General features: G+C 37.3%; 2 protein-coding genes across 2 annotated transcripts in view; both read left to right on the plus strand.

The window, feature by feature from the left end:
• The window catches only part of LOC131786896 (fibulin-2-like), a 41,666-nt gene extending 26,598 nt beyond the window's left edge, over positions 1–15,068 (plus strand). Inside the window, exons 7-11 of the mRNA XM_066169798.1 lie at positions 12,301–12,423; positions 12,958–13,083; positions 13,785–13,818; positions 14,089–14,215; positions 14,571–15,068. Of these exons, the coding sequence (XP_066025895.1) occupies positions 12,301–12,423; positions 12,958–13,083; positions 13,785–13,818; positions 14,089–14,215; positions 14,571–15,068 (908 nt within the window). The remainder of the gene's footprint in view (positions 1–12,300; positions 12,424–12,957; positions 13,084–13,784; positions 13,819–14,088; positions 14,216–14,570) is intronic.
• LOC136282321 (uncharacterized) lies at positions 4,724–11,943 on the plus strand. Its single transcript, XM_066169850.1, has 3 exons — positions 4,724–4,799; positions 10,759–11,045; positions 11,821–11,943. Exons 1-3 carry the CDS (start codon positions 4,727–4,729, stop codon positions 11,941–11,943), a joined length of 483 nt encoding a protein of 160 aa, XP_066025947.1. The 5' UTR covers positions 4,724–4,726.
• Positions 15,069–16,584: the final 1,516 nt, after the last annotated feature.

Genomic DNA, 16,584 nt, shown 5'->3' on the forward strand with positions numbered 1-16,584 from the left:
TGCGCTTCTCAGTCGAGCTGATAGAAGTACGAGGCGCACGCGAAGAACAATTCACGCGCGGAAGGAGGAAAATATAAAACGTGAGTTGTTTGTCCTCATGGTAAAGTGTCTCAACCCTTTCACAGGGATAATTATTTGAATAAAGACGTATGGCAAGATAGAGACTAATCACGCGTGGCAAGGTTAGTTTCACCATGATTAATTTCTGAGTAGAGAATGCTGATTGGGTTGAGGGGTAGCCATGGGTAACATTTAACACATGTTATTTTGTTTTAGGGTGGGCCTTTCTGATCCTCATCCTTATCACTAGGAGAGCTTCTCTTACTTGTTACTTTGAATGTAAACTATTATCTTAAAATTCCAGTTATTCAAAAAATAAATAAAATAAAACAGATCTGTCGCAAAACAACAAGGATTGATGCAAAGAATTACCGAGACCAGGATTCGAACCTAGGTTACTGCGGCAACAACGCAATGTCCTAATCACTAAATGATCAAGGCTAGTCATCCGATGAAAATGAAAAAAAAAAAAAAAAAGGCTAAATTTAACATAAAACAGGTTAAAATAGGTCTTAAGGTTACGAGGGATTCAAAACTCCACTTAAATAATTTTTACTTTGAAAAAGAGTTAAACCACTTTTAACTTTCTTCCTTTGAAAGAGAAAAATGCCGCGTTTTGAATGAAAAAAAAAAATAAAAGAATCTATGTGCATAAAAACTCAGATTGATCAAGTGAAAACATTTATCCCACCATTATTCAAAATAATCTGGTAGCACTTTCATAAAAGGAATATGTTTATTAGTAAAATACCCAAGTTCTCGACACCGTTGCCTTTCATCGTCAAAGAAATATTCCAAATTTAGAATCACGCAAAAAGGGAAATAAAAACTTTTTCATCCAGTAATTCGACGGATAGCTTCACTTACACTTTCGTTCACTTTACCGACGAAGTTTTCCTCCATAAGTGGTGGGCCCACGTTACCTTGTTCATTCAATAAACAAGTTAGGTACAAGTACTTCAGTAATTCTTTGGGGAAGGCAGTGTGGGTTTTCAATCCCACTACTTTGTGTGAAGCTAAGATCCTGTTATCGCTACCTTTACTTCAATGGGTGTGGCCAAAGTAATTCATACCCATGGCTTAGAATTGAAGATACCGTGCTGATATTCGTGGGTGAGTGGTTCTAAACAGTTCGCTTTTTACACGCAATTTTTCCTTTTCTTCAAGCCGGACCAAATTTCTACCGCTGGGCATTTCATCTCCTCGTTAGAAGAATAAACAGCGCTTTCTTTTACACTTGATGTACACTCTGTTGGGAATTTGCTCTGATCTCGATTCGCACAGTGCTAATGGTCCTGAACATAAACATTTGAGTATGTACTTTTTTCCATTTGTACCAAACAGGAAAGGGCTGGTAAGCATTCTGCAAGTACTCTCTGGCTTCATTGAGTCTAGTGAAGAAGAAACAATCGGACATGGGATATTCTTACAACTCTCAACCCGTTTTAGAAGAACAAATTGCAGCTTTCAATCGTGGCCGAAACAGCAATCTATTTGGATCTCACTCATTTGAGCCAGCACCTCCTAGTGTTTGAAAATGGAATGCATTATAGTTCTCTGATTCTGGCTAAAATTCCAATGCTGAAATTCAAATCCTATCTCCTCTGATAATTATTCCGGGTGCAAGTCTGTAAAATATGAGGATTCTATGAGTTCACACGTCACATTGTTTCTCACACATGTATACATCTTTTTTCGGTTGGGTATAAGTTCTTCCTTGTAAGATATCTTAAAAAAACTACTAGCATCAACATCTCGCCATGCCGTATACAAAATATGTAACTCTGATTTCGCGCCAAATTCCTCATATCATTACAACTTACCTAACCGCAGGGCCATTCGAGTAGCTTCAGATTTTAATAATTTTATTTTTCAACAATCTCTGCAAGGAGTATGAATATCGGAAATATCAAAAATTTGCCATGCCGTATGCATTTTTATAACTTTGATTTTGCACGAAATAACTCGCACCATGACTACTAAGTACTTAGCTCAGCGCAGTCCCGTCATTTTTGAAAATGAAGTAAACATTAGAGTGTCAAGAAGACATAGCGATTCAATAAAATGAAACAGAAAAACTTGATATGTAAGTGGTGTTTATGGAACTGATCGCAGCGCGTAGAAGGAACAGGACATTTTTGGACAATTACAGTTTACATGGTTAGATGCGCGCAGGGCAAATGTAGTTGCCTGAAGATGTACTCATTTTATCGAGAGCTTATGCTTATTTGGTCATCAAGTTTTATCAGGTATGTGAATTGAAGAAAAGATTACGAAACCGTACTGTTTGGGCCGACTAGCGGCCAAGCACGAATTGCAGACTTATAGTAGGTCACATGATCAGTAGCACATGTTTTAGTGCGAGAGTAATTTCGTGTCAGGACCTTGGGTGCTGTGTTCATTTTGATATTTGAAGTTTTGTGCTTTTCCTACCCGTTTATCGCATGGAAATATGTAAGTACATGTGCCTCGTTTTTCAGTTTCGCTTTCGCCCAGTGAGTTGTTAATTTAGGTTCTTGTTTTCAGTTTTTACCGTAGGTGTACGAAGATCAAGTCAAAACAACACGCAATGTCAAATGGTGAAAATGTTTAAATTTAAAAGAAGGTTTACTCAATCATAGAATGACTTGTATTGATGCGGCTACGCGTAAAAGAGTTCTCTGCATATCGTCCCCAACACGTACTACGTTCTTAAATGACGAAAAAGACCTGTTGATCTAGAGGCGTGACTCAGGACTTGACCAACGACCAAAAAGCTTTACAAAGTTTGCTTTAAAAATATGCGTCTCCAGAATTATTGACAAACCATGACATTTTAATTTTTACTTCTTAAGTTGTGTATCAGTTTTGTTGTACAGCACTGAGACGGTCCCACGCTCAGACTGAACTTGTAAAGTTACTACTTGACTAACAAAAGCCTAATTGCTTCCGATATTCAATTTTTTTTGCTATGGAGAGCAGGAGAAATACAATAAAGAACCACGACGCGTGACATCTTGAGAGAAAGAATATAGTGAGTGTTATTTCCAAGTCTAATCCGTGACTGTCTAACATATGTAAACACCTGTGAAGGTTGCGTTACATTTGAAGTATGGAGTGTGTCACAAATACTTAACAGTGATTCGCCCACTTCGGTTAAGTGGTGCAGAATAACGCTCTGTGATTGGTAACCAGGGATGGTGACCTCCTTAACTACCAGTATTACTCACATTTCATCAGTTAAAAAGGCAGTCAGGAAATTAAAATAATAATAATAATAATAATGATAATAATAATAATAATAATAATAATAATAATAATAAGATAGAATTTTCCCATCAATCTATGTTTTTTGGGAAGTCGGTCTCTTGAGGGTTAAGCGCCATGAAGAATTCGATCTTTATCTGTATTATGTTAGTTTTGTGCCGCATGATGTCTGTACTTGTGTCTTCGCAAGGTTAGTTTCTTTATTACTGATTACTGAGCAGGGGGTTAGCGAGGGGGAAATTAGTCTCTCTCGATCGTAGTTGAGATGCAGTCTCTCGAAAAAGCGGTTCTGGGCTTTTCGCTTAAAAAATCGATTTCTTTCTAGGAATCTGTCTCAAAGTAATCGAAATCATTTTGTTTTTTTGAATGATTGCAATTTTTTTCCATTCCAGAGCGAAAATCGCTTCCGCGCTCAAAGGCCCATTTTTAACATTGCCGGTCATTATATTTGACGCCTAAATTGAGTACTTTGAAGATTTTGTATGCTTGAAGATGCCACGAGACAGAGAAAAATCTCCATTCCCATCTAGGAAAAATATCGCGGCCGAAGGTAGTTCTTCACCGCATAAGCGACCTCTAGTTTTGTTTATCACTTAGTTAAAGTGAAAAAAAAGAAAGAAAAAATTGAAATAGTCAAGTTAATCCAAAGTATTTCTCGGTGTCAATTAGTGGAAGTGGTTCCTAATCATAATTATAATATTATGATTCAATGAAATGAAACAGGAAAAAAAATTGATCTGTAACTGGTGGTTATGGAACTGGTTGCAGCGTGGAGAGCGGGACATTTTAGGACAACTACAGTTTACATGGTTAGATGCATGTAGCGCAAATGTAGTTGCCTTAAGATATAGTCATTTCGTCGAGGGCACAAAGTTAGAAGAAATGGGAATAAGAACCGGGAGAAATACATACTTATCTGCTCATCGAGTTTTATCAGGTTTATGAATTGTAGAAAGGATTACGAAACCGTATTATGTTCCTGAATACCGCAAAAGGCTTTTGATCGAAAGGCGCGACTCAGGACTTGAGCAACAAACTAAAAGCTTAATAAAGTTTGCTTTAAAAAGATGCTTCAGTAGAGATTATTGACAGACCAGGACATTTAATTACTACTTCATAAGTTGTCTTTCGGTCCTTTCGTACAGCACTAAGACGGTCTCACTTCGATTTCGCACGGAATGACTTGTAACATTCCTATTTGGCTAACGGTAGCCTAGTTACCTCCGAGATTCAATTTTTTTTGTTATGGAGGCAGGAGAAATACAATAAGGAACCACGGCGTGTGACATCCTGAGAGAAAGAAAGTAGTGTGTGTTATTTCCTTAGTCTAATTCGTGACTGTCTGTACGTCTAACATGTGCAAACACCTGTGAATGTTGTGTTACATCTCGGGAAGTTGGTATCGAGAGGGTTCAGCGCCATGAAGAATTTGATCTTTATCTGTATTCTGTTAGTCCTGTGTCTCATGATGTCTGTACTTGTGTCTTCGCAAGGTTAGTTTATCTATTACCGATAACTGAGCGGGGTTAGTGATGTGGAAATTATTCTCTCTCAACCGTATTTGAGATGTAGTCTCTCGAAAAAGTGGTTCAGGCATTTCGGTTAAAATTATCGATTTATTTCAACGAATTTTTCTTAGTCTCAAAGCAATAGAAACCATCTTGTTTTTTCGATTTAATACAGTTTTTCTTCTTTCCAGAGCGAAAATCGCTCCGGCGCTCAAAGGCCCATTTCTAAAAGCGCCGATCATTAAAAATGGCAGAAATTGTCGTGCTCGCATTTTTGGAAAGCTCGTGTTGAGGAATTTGTTTGGTTCGCATATTTAGTTGGATCCTATTTAAGAACAAGTTACATAAGTTTTCAAATTTTACCGTTTTTTTACATTGAAAATAATTTTTTTCAGCTTGACACTTATTTTGTCTTTACCGCGGCCATGATCGTAAACATGCAACTTTTAATCTCGGCTGAACACAAAATTCCAACTCCTTTCCCATAATAGATTAATTCAGGTTAACAAAAGTAATATATTTATTCAGGCTAAGAAAAGTTAGGTAGACGAGTATGGAAATATAAAGATATGTTGTTGTTTTGACGAAGTTCAAGCACAGCCGGCCAACATATTATACAAAATTTCGAAATTCCACCCAATAATGCACAAAAAATAGACTCAATTATGTACGAAATTCACTTCTACAACCTAGGTTTGACGCCTGAATTAAATAATTTGAAGCTTCGTTATGCTTGAAGATGCCATGAGAGAGAGAAAATCTCCTTTCCCATCAAGGAAAAAATACCGCCGCCGAAGGTGGTTCTTCGCTCTATAAGCGACCTCTTGTTTATTCATTACTCAGTTAAAGAGAAAAAAAGAGGGAATTCAATAGTCTGGAAAGATTTGAAATAGCCAAGTTAATCTAAAGTATATCTTAGTGTCAATGAGTAAAATAAATAATGGTATTTAAAGTGCGGTCTTTTTAAATTGGAAAAAAGCTGCAATCTTACGAGCTAGTGCTCGACAAGAATAATTTATTCAAAGGAGTTTATAACCGATGAAATCGCTAGTAAATAGTATAGTTTCGAAAATGCCCAAAATAAATCAGGTGGAGTGTTATTTTTGTCATTTAGGTAGAGGAGTTTTGAAATATAAAGGTATGTTGTGGTTTCGATGAACTTCTAGCATAGCCGGCCAACATATTTTGCACATTTTCGAAAATTTCAACCAATAATGCACTAAAAGCAGAACCAATTATATGCGAAGTTTACTTCCTAAAACTGTGGTTGACACTTGAATTTAGCACAATGAAGCTTTTTATGCTTGAAGATGCCATAAATAACAGAATTTAGGAGAGAAATTCTCCATCCTCATCTAGAATAATAGTGCTGCCGAAAGTTGACTCGTAGAGACTGTGTCTTAATGTTTGATGCTAGCTGATAGTTAAAGAGGTTTCTTTTGTTTTTCATCTTCACAATAGTATTGGTTTGATCGTGGCTTCGTACATCCTTAGATTTACTAAACTACGAAACCGATTAAACTTTGTAAGGTTCATTTGATGAAGATTGCAGATGGCTTTCATTGTTTTAGTCTGTTTGTCTCTGGAAATCAGCGCTTGCATCACTCCCACTAGTGGCAATAGATACCATCGACTACAAGACAAACAAAGAGTTTTAAAGGAAGCAAAGGAAGTAAACTGGCCAAAAAATTTGTATAAAATATTATCACCTTCAAAATTTTAAAATATTCGGATCTATCAAAAGCTGTTGGTTGAAAAATACCTTGGTAGGATCTAACTAGCTTCCTTTTACCTATTTCGGTTTTTATTTTTATAGCTTTTTTTTTTCTTGGCAAAATAAGTACCTATTTTGATCTATTGTTGGTCACAAATTCCTAAAAGTAAGTATTTTTATTAGTAAACTATTTCGAAAAAAAACATACAAACAAAACAAAACAAAACGAAAAGTGCGCGTTCTCTCAACCGACAGGAGCAGCCAGTTTAGACCCCGACTACATAACAGTTACCTCCTTGCACACATCTAGGGAAAGTCTGCTCTCGTTCGAAAAGTTTCGTTATCTCGATGTACCTAAGCTTGACGAAATTATGGTATATGATGACTTTGAATGTAGTTTAATGGGGAGATAAAGAAGGAGAAGGAGAATGAGAAAATTTGGCATATACCAATTGTACCACTCTGAGAAGATTAGGAAATTTCAAAATGAATTTAAGTCGCCTCGTAATTTTCTCCTCGTGAGACTGATTTTTAAAAAGTTGTTTTATCAATGTTTGATTATTTAACCGATAAAATTTAACCGATAAAATTATTTTTGAGCCCGTGGGTTAAATGTAACAGTGTAGTTTGACCGTCCGGGTGAGTGTAGTCCTCAGAAGGACTACACTCAGTCGACTGACAGCAACCTTTCACATGACTCCGATTATGACTTTCGCTCAGGTTGTCGAAACGTCAGTCACCATTATCGACAACAGTCCTTTTAAGGACTACAATCACCCGGACGATCAAACTACACTATTAAAATTAGGTTTGTTTTTTTAACCACTTTCAGACAAAATTCTCCTTATCCTCCAAATTATTTTTGTCGAGGCTTGGCGTTATTTTTGAAAGGTAGAAAGTGACCTGGCCTCTTTGATTTATGATACTCGAACTGATTTACATCAAAAGAAACTCAAACACAGTCGCCAGACAACGGAAACGGTAAAAACTTGTTAGTTTGGCCACCTCATATCACAACGTCGAGACAATTCATCATAGCCCACCTGATGGATGTATTATTAGGCCTTTATGTAAAATTAAAGTCGATGTATACAAAGACAAATTGATAGTGCAGTGCATAAATTCACTTCCAGCACTTCCAATTTTAGCTTATAACTTTGATGATCTTGATCGTGACCAACCTAAAATTTTGGTATCTTTTGCCATGCCAGTTTGTCATGTGATGCAGACCTATAGATTGATAGTAAAGGCTTCTAAAATATTCGAAACAAACTATCGTAAAATGCGCTAGGTGGTCTGGTCTTCATTCAATTTATTGCGAGGCGGGGGATGATTTTAGTCCAATAAGGGCGGAGTAATTTCGGCATTTTTCTGCAAATTTAAGTCAAGTTTAACAGCAGAAGCATTTCTGTTCTCGGTCGAGTTTCCTGCTGGGAATTAGTGGAAGTCGATCGATTTTCAAACCGCTTTTATGTCAATTCGATTAATAATTAATTGACTCGTCAAGAAGCTTAAGACAAATATAAATAAAAAAATTAACATTTTTGACTTGTTTAAAGAGAGTTTTGTTTTTGGTCTCCACAGGAGTTAACTGTTCAAAGATAGTTAACACCTCTTTAAACTTCTTTTAACTGCTCGATCAAATAAATTATAGGTGAAGAGAAAGATAGTTGGGCAGATGGTTTTATGAGTAAATTTACGAGAATTTCATATTCGAAATTGCGAATGGTTTTCGTTTCTCTCTCTGTGTGTCTCAAGTTTTGGTCATTTTATTTTTCAACAAGCTCTGTTACATATCTGAACATCGGGAAGATCAAAATTTTGCCATGTTATATTCAAATGTATTGATTTTGCACGAAATTACTCGTATCATTACCACGTAGTACTCAGCTAAGCGCAGTCCCGCAATTATTGTATATGAAGTAAACATTAGAGTGTCAACAGGACATAGCGATTCAATAAAATGAAACAGAAAAACTTGATATGTAACTGGTGTTTATGAAACTGGTCGCAGCGCGTAGAAAGAGCGGGACATTTTGGGACAGTTACATTTTACATGCTTAGATGCACGCAGCGCAAATATAGTTGCCTCAAGATGCAGTCATTTCATCTAGGGCACAAAGTTGATAGAAATGGGAACAAGAACCAGCTGGGAGAAACACATGCTTATCTGGAAATGGAGTTTTTTCAGACAAAGGAATTACAGAAAAGATTGCGGAACTGTACTATGTTCTTGATTGACGCACAAGGTTTGTAACCAATCATAGCGCTCTATGATTGATTACCAGATATAGTGACCCTCTTAACTACCAGCAATACTCAGATTTCATTGGTTAAAAGGTAGTCAGGAAGTTAAAAAAAATAATTGATAGATAATTTAGGCATCAATTTGTATGTCTTTCGGGAAGTCGGTCTCCAGAGGGTTCCGCGCCATGAAGAATTTGATCTTTGTCTGTGTTGTTTTAGTTTTGTGCCTCATGATGTCTGCACTTGTGTCGTCGCAAGGTTAGTTTCACCATTACTCATTTCTGAGCGGAGGTTAGTAAGGGGGAAATTAGTCCCTCTCAATCAATTGCAGTCTCTCTAGGAAGCGGTCTAGTAAATTTCGGTTAAAAAATCGATTTCTTTCACATTTGCCCATGAATCTGCCTTAGTCTTAAAGTAGTCGAAACCGCCCTGTTTTTTCGAATTATTGCAAAATATTTGTTTTTTATTTTCCGAGCGCCGATATCTTTTTCTTTTAACAGCGCCGATCACCAAAAATGGCATAAGTTTGCCGTTCTCGTATTTTTGCACAGTTCTTGTTTGGGGAATTTTTGGAAAGTGTTCCTAATAATGGTATTTAGAGTGTAGTCATTTTAACTTTGAGAAACCTGCAATCTTATGGGGTAGTGCGCGACAAGAATTAATTTGTTCGAAGGACCCATCTGCTGTGATTATAACCCATGAAATCGCCTTTGAAATACTATAGTTACAAAAATGCCCTAAATAAATCAATTGGAGTGTTATTTTATTAGTTAGGTGGTGGAATATGGAAAGGTAAAAATATGTTGTGGCTTTGGCGAACTTCTAGCCCAGCCGAAAATTCCACCTAACAGTGCACAGAAAGTAGACTCAATAACATAAGAGATTTACGTCTTAAAACGATGGTTGACGCTTGAATATAGCACATTGAAGCTTTTTTGTGTTTGATGATGCCTTAAAACAGCATTTAGAGAGAAAAATATCCATCCTTATCTAGAAAAATAGTGCCGCCGAAAGTTGTCTGATAGCTCTTTCAGCGACCTATTGTTTGTCTATCACTCAGCTAACGATTATTTTTAGATCAAGACAGATTCATGAAAAAACTTTGAAAGAAATCGATTTTTTTAAACAAAATACCCCGGAGCGCTTTTAGAAAGACTGGATCTTAATGTTTGACGCCAGTTGGTTGTTAAAGAGGTTTGTTTTGTTTTTCATTTTCACAATAGTATTAGTTAAATCGTAGCTATGCACTCTCTTTAACTTATTAAAACTGCGTAACCGATTGAGCTTTGTGAGTGTCATTTAATGTAGATTGCAAATGATTTTCGTTGCTTTCGTATGTAAATTTTACTTTACTAGACTGGTTCATCGTTATCCAGTTCATCAACCAAGTCAATCAAGTTTTTTTTTTTGTTTGGTATTGCACTCCCACGTATGAAAATAAAATAAGGCCGTGTAATGCAGCTTTCATCCTTGAATTATACCCTATCTATTCTTTGAGTCTCCTACAATGGTTATCGCCCACTTGTTATGAACTTTTTCTCTAACAAATCGTCAATGACGTTCACAGTCCACAAGAAAAACAAAATGTTTGGAAACTTAGAAATTCATTGCACTTCACTAAATTTAGAACTCACGGCCTGGCTGGGCAAAAGCAGCACTTCTAATTTTCTTCAATTTGAATGTATACTAGCGAGTTTGAGACCGAAAATGTCCTATTTGAAGACAGTTTTGTTCGTTTATCTCTGGTAATCAACACTTGCATCACCCAAGTCTTCCACTGGTGGCAATGGATATAGTCGCCCGCAAGACAAACAAAGAGGTTTAAGAAAAAAGAAAAAGGAAGTGTACTAGAAAATAGTTATGAAAATTAGTATCAAAAATTATCACTCACGGTAAGTTTAAATAATTCGAAGTTTATTCATAAAAGGTTCATAAACAGATCTCTCGACAAAGACAAATGGTAAGCGTTCTCTCCACCGACAGGAGCAGCAAGTTTAGACCCCGACGACATACTACCTACTTCATCACAGATATCCAGGCAAAGTCTGCTCTCGGTGGACAAGTTTCGCTATCTCGATGTACCTGAGCTTGACGAAATTATGGTATACGACGACTTTGAATGCACATTTAGATGCCTTCAGCATCCTCTGTGTGTTTCCGTGAACTTGGCTGCTGAAGGTGATTTGTGGTGTGAGTTGCTGTCTTCTGATAAGTACAGCAACCCCAATGAATACAAAGAAAAAAAGAGTTCGCATCACTATTTCTTTGAGGTAAGGACGATTTACACCTTGGTTGCATCACTTGAGTTGTACTGTTTCAAGAAAGATGTTGAGAAACAGAAGGAAAATGCAGTTACTCAGGGCACGAAGCAGACTAAAAGATTCGAGGAAGGACAAAACCTTTTTTTATAATCCAGCTGAGGAGTTCATTCAAAAATGTTATGATATCAGAGCAATTACACCCATGATCACAAGCATGAAATCATCGCTTTAATTATTATAAATACATTTGTCATTGCTTTTCATCTATATTCTTATTGGTAAAGGATCGATTGTGAAATGTTTGCCAATTTTGAAAAAAGAGAATTTGAGTCGGAGAAAATTGGTCTCCATGGTGTGTGTTCATATTTTGACGTAAGAGGCCCACATATAGTCAACGTCAGGTGGACTCTTGCCCAGCTATGATAAGTTAATACTAAGTGCAGCGTAGGTTTCTTTAATTTGTTGAAGGCTGAAATGAAAGCACAATTTTTAACTATAAATGTCCAGACTTTCAAATTTAAATATTTTTGGTGCGTTGTCGCTAAAAGGTACTTAGCCTACTTGCAGAAAACAAAACAGGAGTATACTAGTTGCATATCATAATAAAATGATTCTTGTTTCCCCCTTAGTTTTGATTTTAATTAAGAGCCTATGTAATTTGGAATGAGAGGCTTTTTACAAGTCTTATCACAATGTTGCATCTCCAGAAGGAGCAAGACTTAAGGGACAGGGGATATGGGTCTTACTAAAACGTTAAGGGAATTTTTTTTTATTTTTGCATCAGAGTGCTTGTGCAAAAAAACCCTGCAAGAACAACTCCACTTGTCTAAGCGGTTTTATTGACAAAAGAGATAAGTGTTTATGTTCCGCTGGATTCAAGGGTCGGACTTGCGATGAAGGTAAATAAGTCTGCATGTTATAAGTTTTATTGAGAAGATGTCAGTATTTCCGTCTGTGACTTAAAAATCATTTTGTATTAGCTCCATGCATGGAGCTTAGGAGGAGCGAAACAAAGAAATTATCAATAAACTGGCAGAAGTCTAAGGGTTACATTATCTCTTAAAAGAAAAAAAAAAGAACCAACAAAACAATTTTGGGTGGTCTTGTATATCCGGAAAATGGGAGGGCTAATAGAGATGAACTGAAAGAAGACAAACCAGCAGTGCGGATGCAGTTCGCAAGAATTCTATGCATTATTTGAGTGAAATTGGAACCAAGTACTTTAATTTAATGTACTCTACATCAATGAGGTTGAATGTTGCAGACATAAACGAGTGTATCGAAGGAACATCCGATTGCAGTGCTGATGCTGTGTGCAACAATATTAAGGGTTCCTACAACTGTACGTGTAAACCAGGATATTCTGGAGATGGACGGACTTGCGAAGGTAAAAGTGACCAAAAATGTTATTCTAATTGACGAACAAGGGAATGAAAACTAAAGAAACAAACTTCAACCCTAAAAACCTTCAAATTAGTCATAGGGTTTAATACAGTGGTAGAGATAGTGAAATTGTAGTGTTTTTCTGTCGGCTAGATTATACCGTAACGTAAAAAAAAAAGTTATTGGTCGCCAATTAGAGAGAAATAACAGATTAGAATCACCCTTAAGTACGAAAGTTATCGACTCCATTTGTTGGTGTTAAAAAAAAGGGGGGGGGGAGGTTTTCCTATTGAATCGGTTACCTTACATTTTACAGAAGTAAATTAAAAGTGTATTATAATCGCGCTCAATAATCAGCTCCTTAATGGGTTGATGGTACTTTTGCATGTTCGAGAGAACTGCGAAAAAATTGCAAGGCTCTCAAGACGCCGGATCAAACGTGGGTCTCCAATTGTTGTTTGCACTTTATTTTTAAATCAGCATTAGTTTTAAAATTAATTGCAGTGACGACGTTCTAATTAAAGGAGAGTCTTTTCAGATATCGATGAGTGTGCTACAGGAAAACAGAACTGCAGTGCTGATGCTGTGTGTAACAATACTAAGGGATCGTACAACTGTACATGCAAACAAGGATACTATGGAGATGGAAATATCTGCCGTTCGGGTAACATTTTACCTGCTGTATTTCTTAAGCTGGGTTTTGTACTGTTTCTGTCTGTTTAGACTACTGTAATGAGAAGTTTCGTTTATAACAATTATGTATATCGAGATAATTGTGGGAAATAGTACTAAATGCTGTTGGAAAGTGCTCAATACACGAGTGTAGAGCGAAATATAGTTCAAAATGACTAAAATGAAACACGCATGATTCCCTGTGGAATCAAGAACTGAAAAGGAACTGATTCCCACAGGGAATCATGCGTGTTTCATTTTAGTCATTCTGAACTGTATATCGAGATATAGATTTACAGTTAATCGATAAAAACTTCGACAAATGTCTTGCTAGAAACTACCGAGAATTCAAACAAAAAACAAGCTAACTTCTTGATGGACATGGAAACGTTTGCCTGCATAGATAGCAGTCTTATGGTGTGCATTAGAAGTGTCGAGCGGCTTAATTAAAAACAGCGAGGCCGCGAGGGGCCTGGGATACTGCTTAAATTAACGGGTCCGCTGGTTTTATTCTCATATATAGCGCATTAGACACGGTTGATAATGCAAGCAACAAAATCACGAGTGACCAAGAACGTTGTGTGATTTCCTATTCCACATGTAAATTTCCCCTTTGAGAGCATTTTAAAACGCTCTGTCATCTTTTTTTTGTTAAAGGGTTTATTCTGTTGATATGCCTTTTCCTTTTTTCAGCTTCGACGTGTAAAGAAATTTTCGAGCGGAATGTGTAAGTCAGTTAATCACTAACAAGAACAAAGCTGGAGCGGAATTTTATTAGAGAATATGAAAATAGCAGTACTACTAATAATAGTAATTTTGAAAATAATACTGCACTAAGCTTAGCAACCTTGATGATAAACATCCACATTAGCTTCGCTCTTGAAAGAAATCGCTCAATCGAAAAGTACTTTGAGTCATTTACTAAATATATGAAAGCCATGGGATTCATCAAGTTTCAAACGAATCTCTCCTTGTAAGAAGATTCTTTATTTTGTAGGTCGAAAAAGAGTGGCGAGGTTACCCTGCACTTAGACTCGAAGCCAGTTTCTGTTTTCTGTCATATGGGAGACTTTGGATGCGGAAATGGGGGATGGACACCGATCATGAAGATTAATGGCAGTAAGGTAAAAAATTAGTTGCTGAGAAATTCATTGGATATACAGAGCAAAAGTAGATGGGCGAAATATGGCTGCTGTTTCTTTAGTCATCGCTCAAGCGTATTTTTTGACCTTGAGCCTAAAACAGAAGTATTTTGTTTTCAATAAGGTAGAATTTAATCTGCAAATTTATTGAGGATAAAGGTCAGCATAGGCAAGCTGAAAAGGATGTGGGCAAAAATTGGCTGCGGTTCCCCGCCAAAAGTTGTCTTTACTAGACGAGCCACCAAGAGTCGCTCACGCGTATTTTTAAAATGACCCTGAGCCTAAAACAGGCTATAAGGGACATTAAATTGAAAAAATCCTTTGATATCAATTTCAGCGTACCTTCCGTTACCATTCCCATTTCTGGAACGACAAAGAGACCTATCAAGATGCTGCTGGCAAGAATGGCTTCGACTTACAAGAAACAAAGCTACCAACTTACTGGAAAACACCCTTCTCCAAGATCTGCCTCGGTATGAAGATTGGCCAACAACTCAGGTTCATCTTCATCAACAAGACAGCCGAATCTTTGTATTCATTGATCGCTGACGGGAAATACCGCGCCACTTCACTGGGTAGAGACACGTGGAAGAAGGTTGTCGGTTCGCAAGCCTCCTTGCAGCAAAACTGCAACAAGGAAGGGTTCAATGTTAAAGGTGGTCCCTCAGAAGCAAGAATCGGCGTCATTGCTAACCAGGAAAATGACTGCTTCACTTGCGATTCTAGAATCGGGTTTGGTATAGGAGGAGATAATTCGTGCGGAAATGTGGCAACACACAAGCCTGATAACGGAAACAAGCACATCAGAGCCATGGGGTACATCTTGGTGCACTGACAAGGCATACGATTTACATTTAAGCTACAAAGCCGTTATAGATTAGTAGAAAATTAGTTTACAAACTCAAACAAGGTAATAGAGCAATGGATTCAAACTTATCGTATTGTTTGGTCAGATCTGTCTAAAATATAACTTTTTTTTAATTCCAGTCTTTGACGTCTTATTTGTATATAGTTAGTTTAGGCTGTGAAAACGAAGAAGGAATCTGCAGTGAAGCCATATCCAATCTTCGTAAAATCCTTCGAATATCACGGCGTGAAAGCTCATAAGCTCCTGATTAGCCTGTAGATTAAGCGTAATTTTATGCACTTCAGTCGAGCTGATAGAAGTCCGAGGCGCACGCGAAGAGCAATTCACGCGCGGAAGGAGGAACATATAAAACTTGAGCTGTTCCTCCTCATAATAAAGTGTGTAAACCCTTTCACAGTGATAATTATTTGAATAAAGACGTATTGGCGCAGAGTGAATTCAGTACATTCTGGCAAGAGAGAGACTAATCTCGCGTGGCAAGGTTAGTTTCACCATGATTCATTTCTGAGTAGAGAATGCTGACTGGGTTGAGGGGAAGCCATGATTAACATTTAACACAAGTTATTTTGTTTTAGGGGGGGCCTCTCTGATCCTCATCCTCATCACTTGGAGAGCTTCTCTTACTTGTTACTTTGAACGTAAACTATTGTCTTAAAATGCCAGTTATTAAAAAAATAAATAAAATAAAACAAATCTGTTGCAAAACAACAAGGAGGAATGCAATACGATCCAGTTATCGCTACCTTTACTTTAATGGGTGTGGCCAAGACTTTATCCAAAGTGAATCCGTACCCATGGCTGAGAATTGAAGACACCGTGGTTTTCGTGGGTGAGTGGTTCTCAACAGTTCACTTTTTACACGTAACTTTTTCTTTTCTTCGAGCCGGACCAAATTTCTACCGCTGAGCATTTCATCTCCTCGTTGGAAGAATAAACAGCGGTTTCTTTGATACTTGAAGTACACTCCGTTGGGAGTGGCGGGAATTTGTTCTGATCTCGATTCGCACAACGCTAATGGTTCTGAACATAAAAGTTTGAGTATGTATTTTTTTCCATTTGTACCAAACAGGAAAGGGCTGGTAAGCATCCTGCAAGTACTCTCTGGCTTTATCGAGTCTAGTGAAGAAGAAACAATCGGACATGGGATATTTTACAACTCCCAACTTGTTTTAGAAGAACAAATTGCAGCTTGCAATCATGGCCGAAACAGAAATCTATTTGGATCTCGCTCATTTGAGGCAGCGCCTCCTCGTGTTTGGAAATGGAATGCATGATAGATTCTCTGATTCTGGCTAAAATTCAAATCATATCCCCTCCGGTAATTATTCCGGGTCGAAGTCTGTAAAATAAGAAGATTCGATGAGTTCACACGTCTCATTGTTTCCTACACATGTATATATCTTTTTTCGGTCGGGTAATAAGTTCTTCCTTGTAAGATACCTAAAAAAAACTACTAGCATCAACATCTCGCCATACTGTATAC

This window comes from Pocillopora verrucosa, chromosome 7 (genome assembly GCF_036669915.1).
Source record: "Pocillopora verrucosa isolate sample1 chromosome 7, ASM3666991v2, whole genome shotgun sequence".
In the NCBI taxonomy this organism is placed as follows: domain Eukaryota; kingdom Metazoa; phylum Cnidaria; class Anthozoa; order Scleractinia; family Pocilloporidae; genus Pocillopora; species Pocillopora verrucosa.

Bases quoted from the DNA above. Each gene is read 5' to 3' on its own strand.
- LOC136282321 (XM_066169850.1), top strand. From the start codon at position 4,727: ATGAAGAATTTGATCTTTATCTGTATTCTGTTAGTCCTGTGTCTCATG. The intron at 4,800-10,758 runs GTTAGTTTATCT...CTCCACCGACAG, and splicing joins TGTACTTGTGTCTTCGCAAG to GAGCAGCAAGTTTAGACCCC. The intron at 11,046-11,820 runs GTAAGGACGATT...TTTTTGCATCAG, and splicing joins CGCATCACTATTTCTTTGAG to AGTGCTTGTGCAAAAAAACC.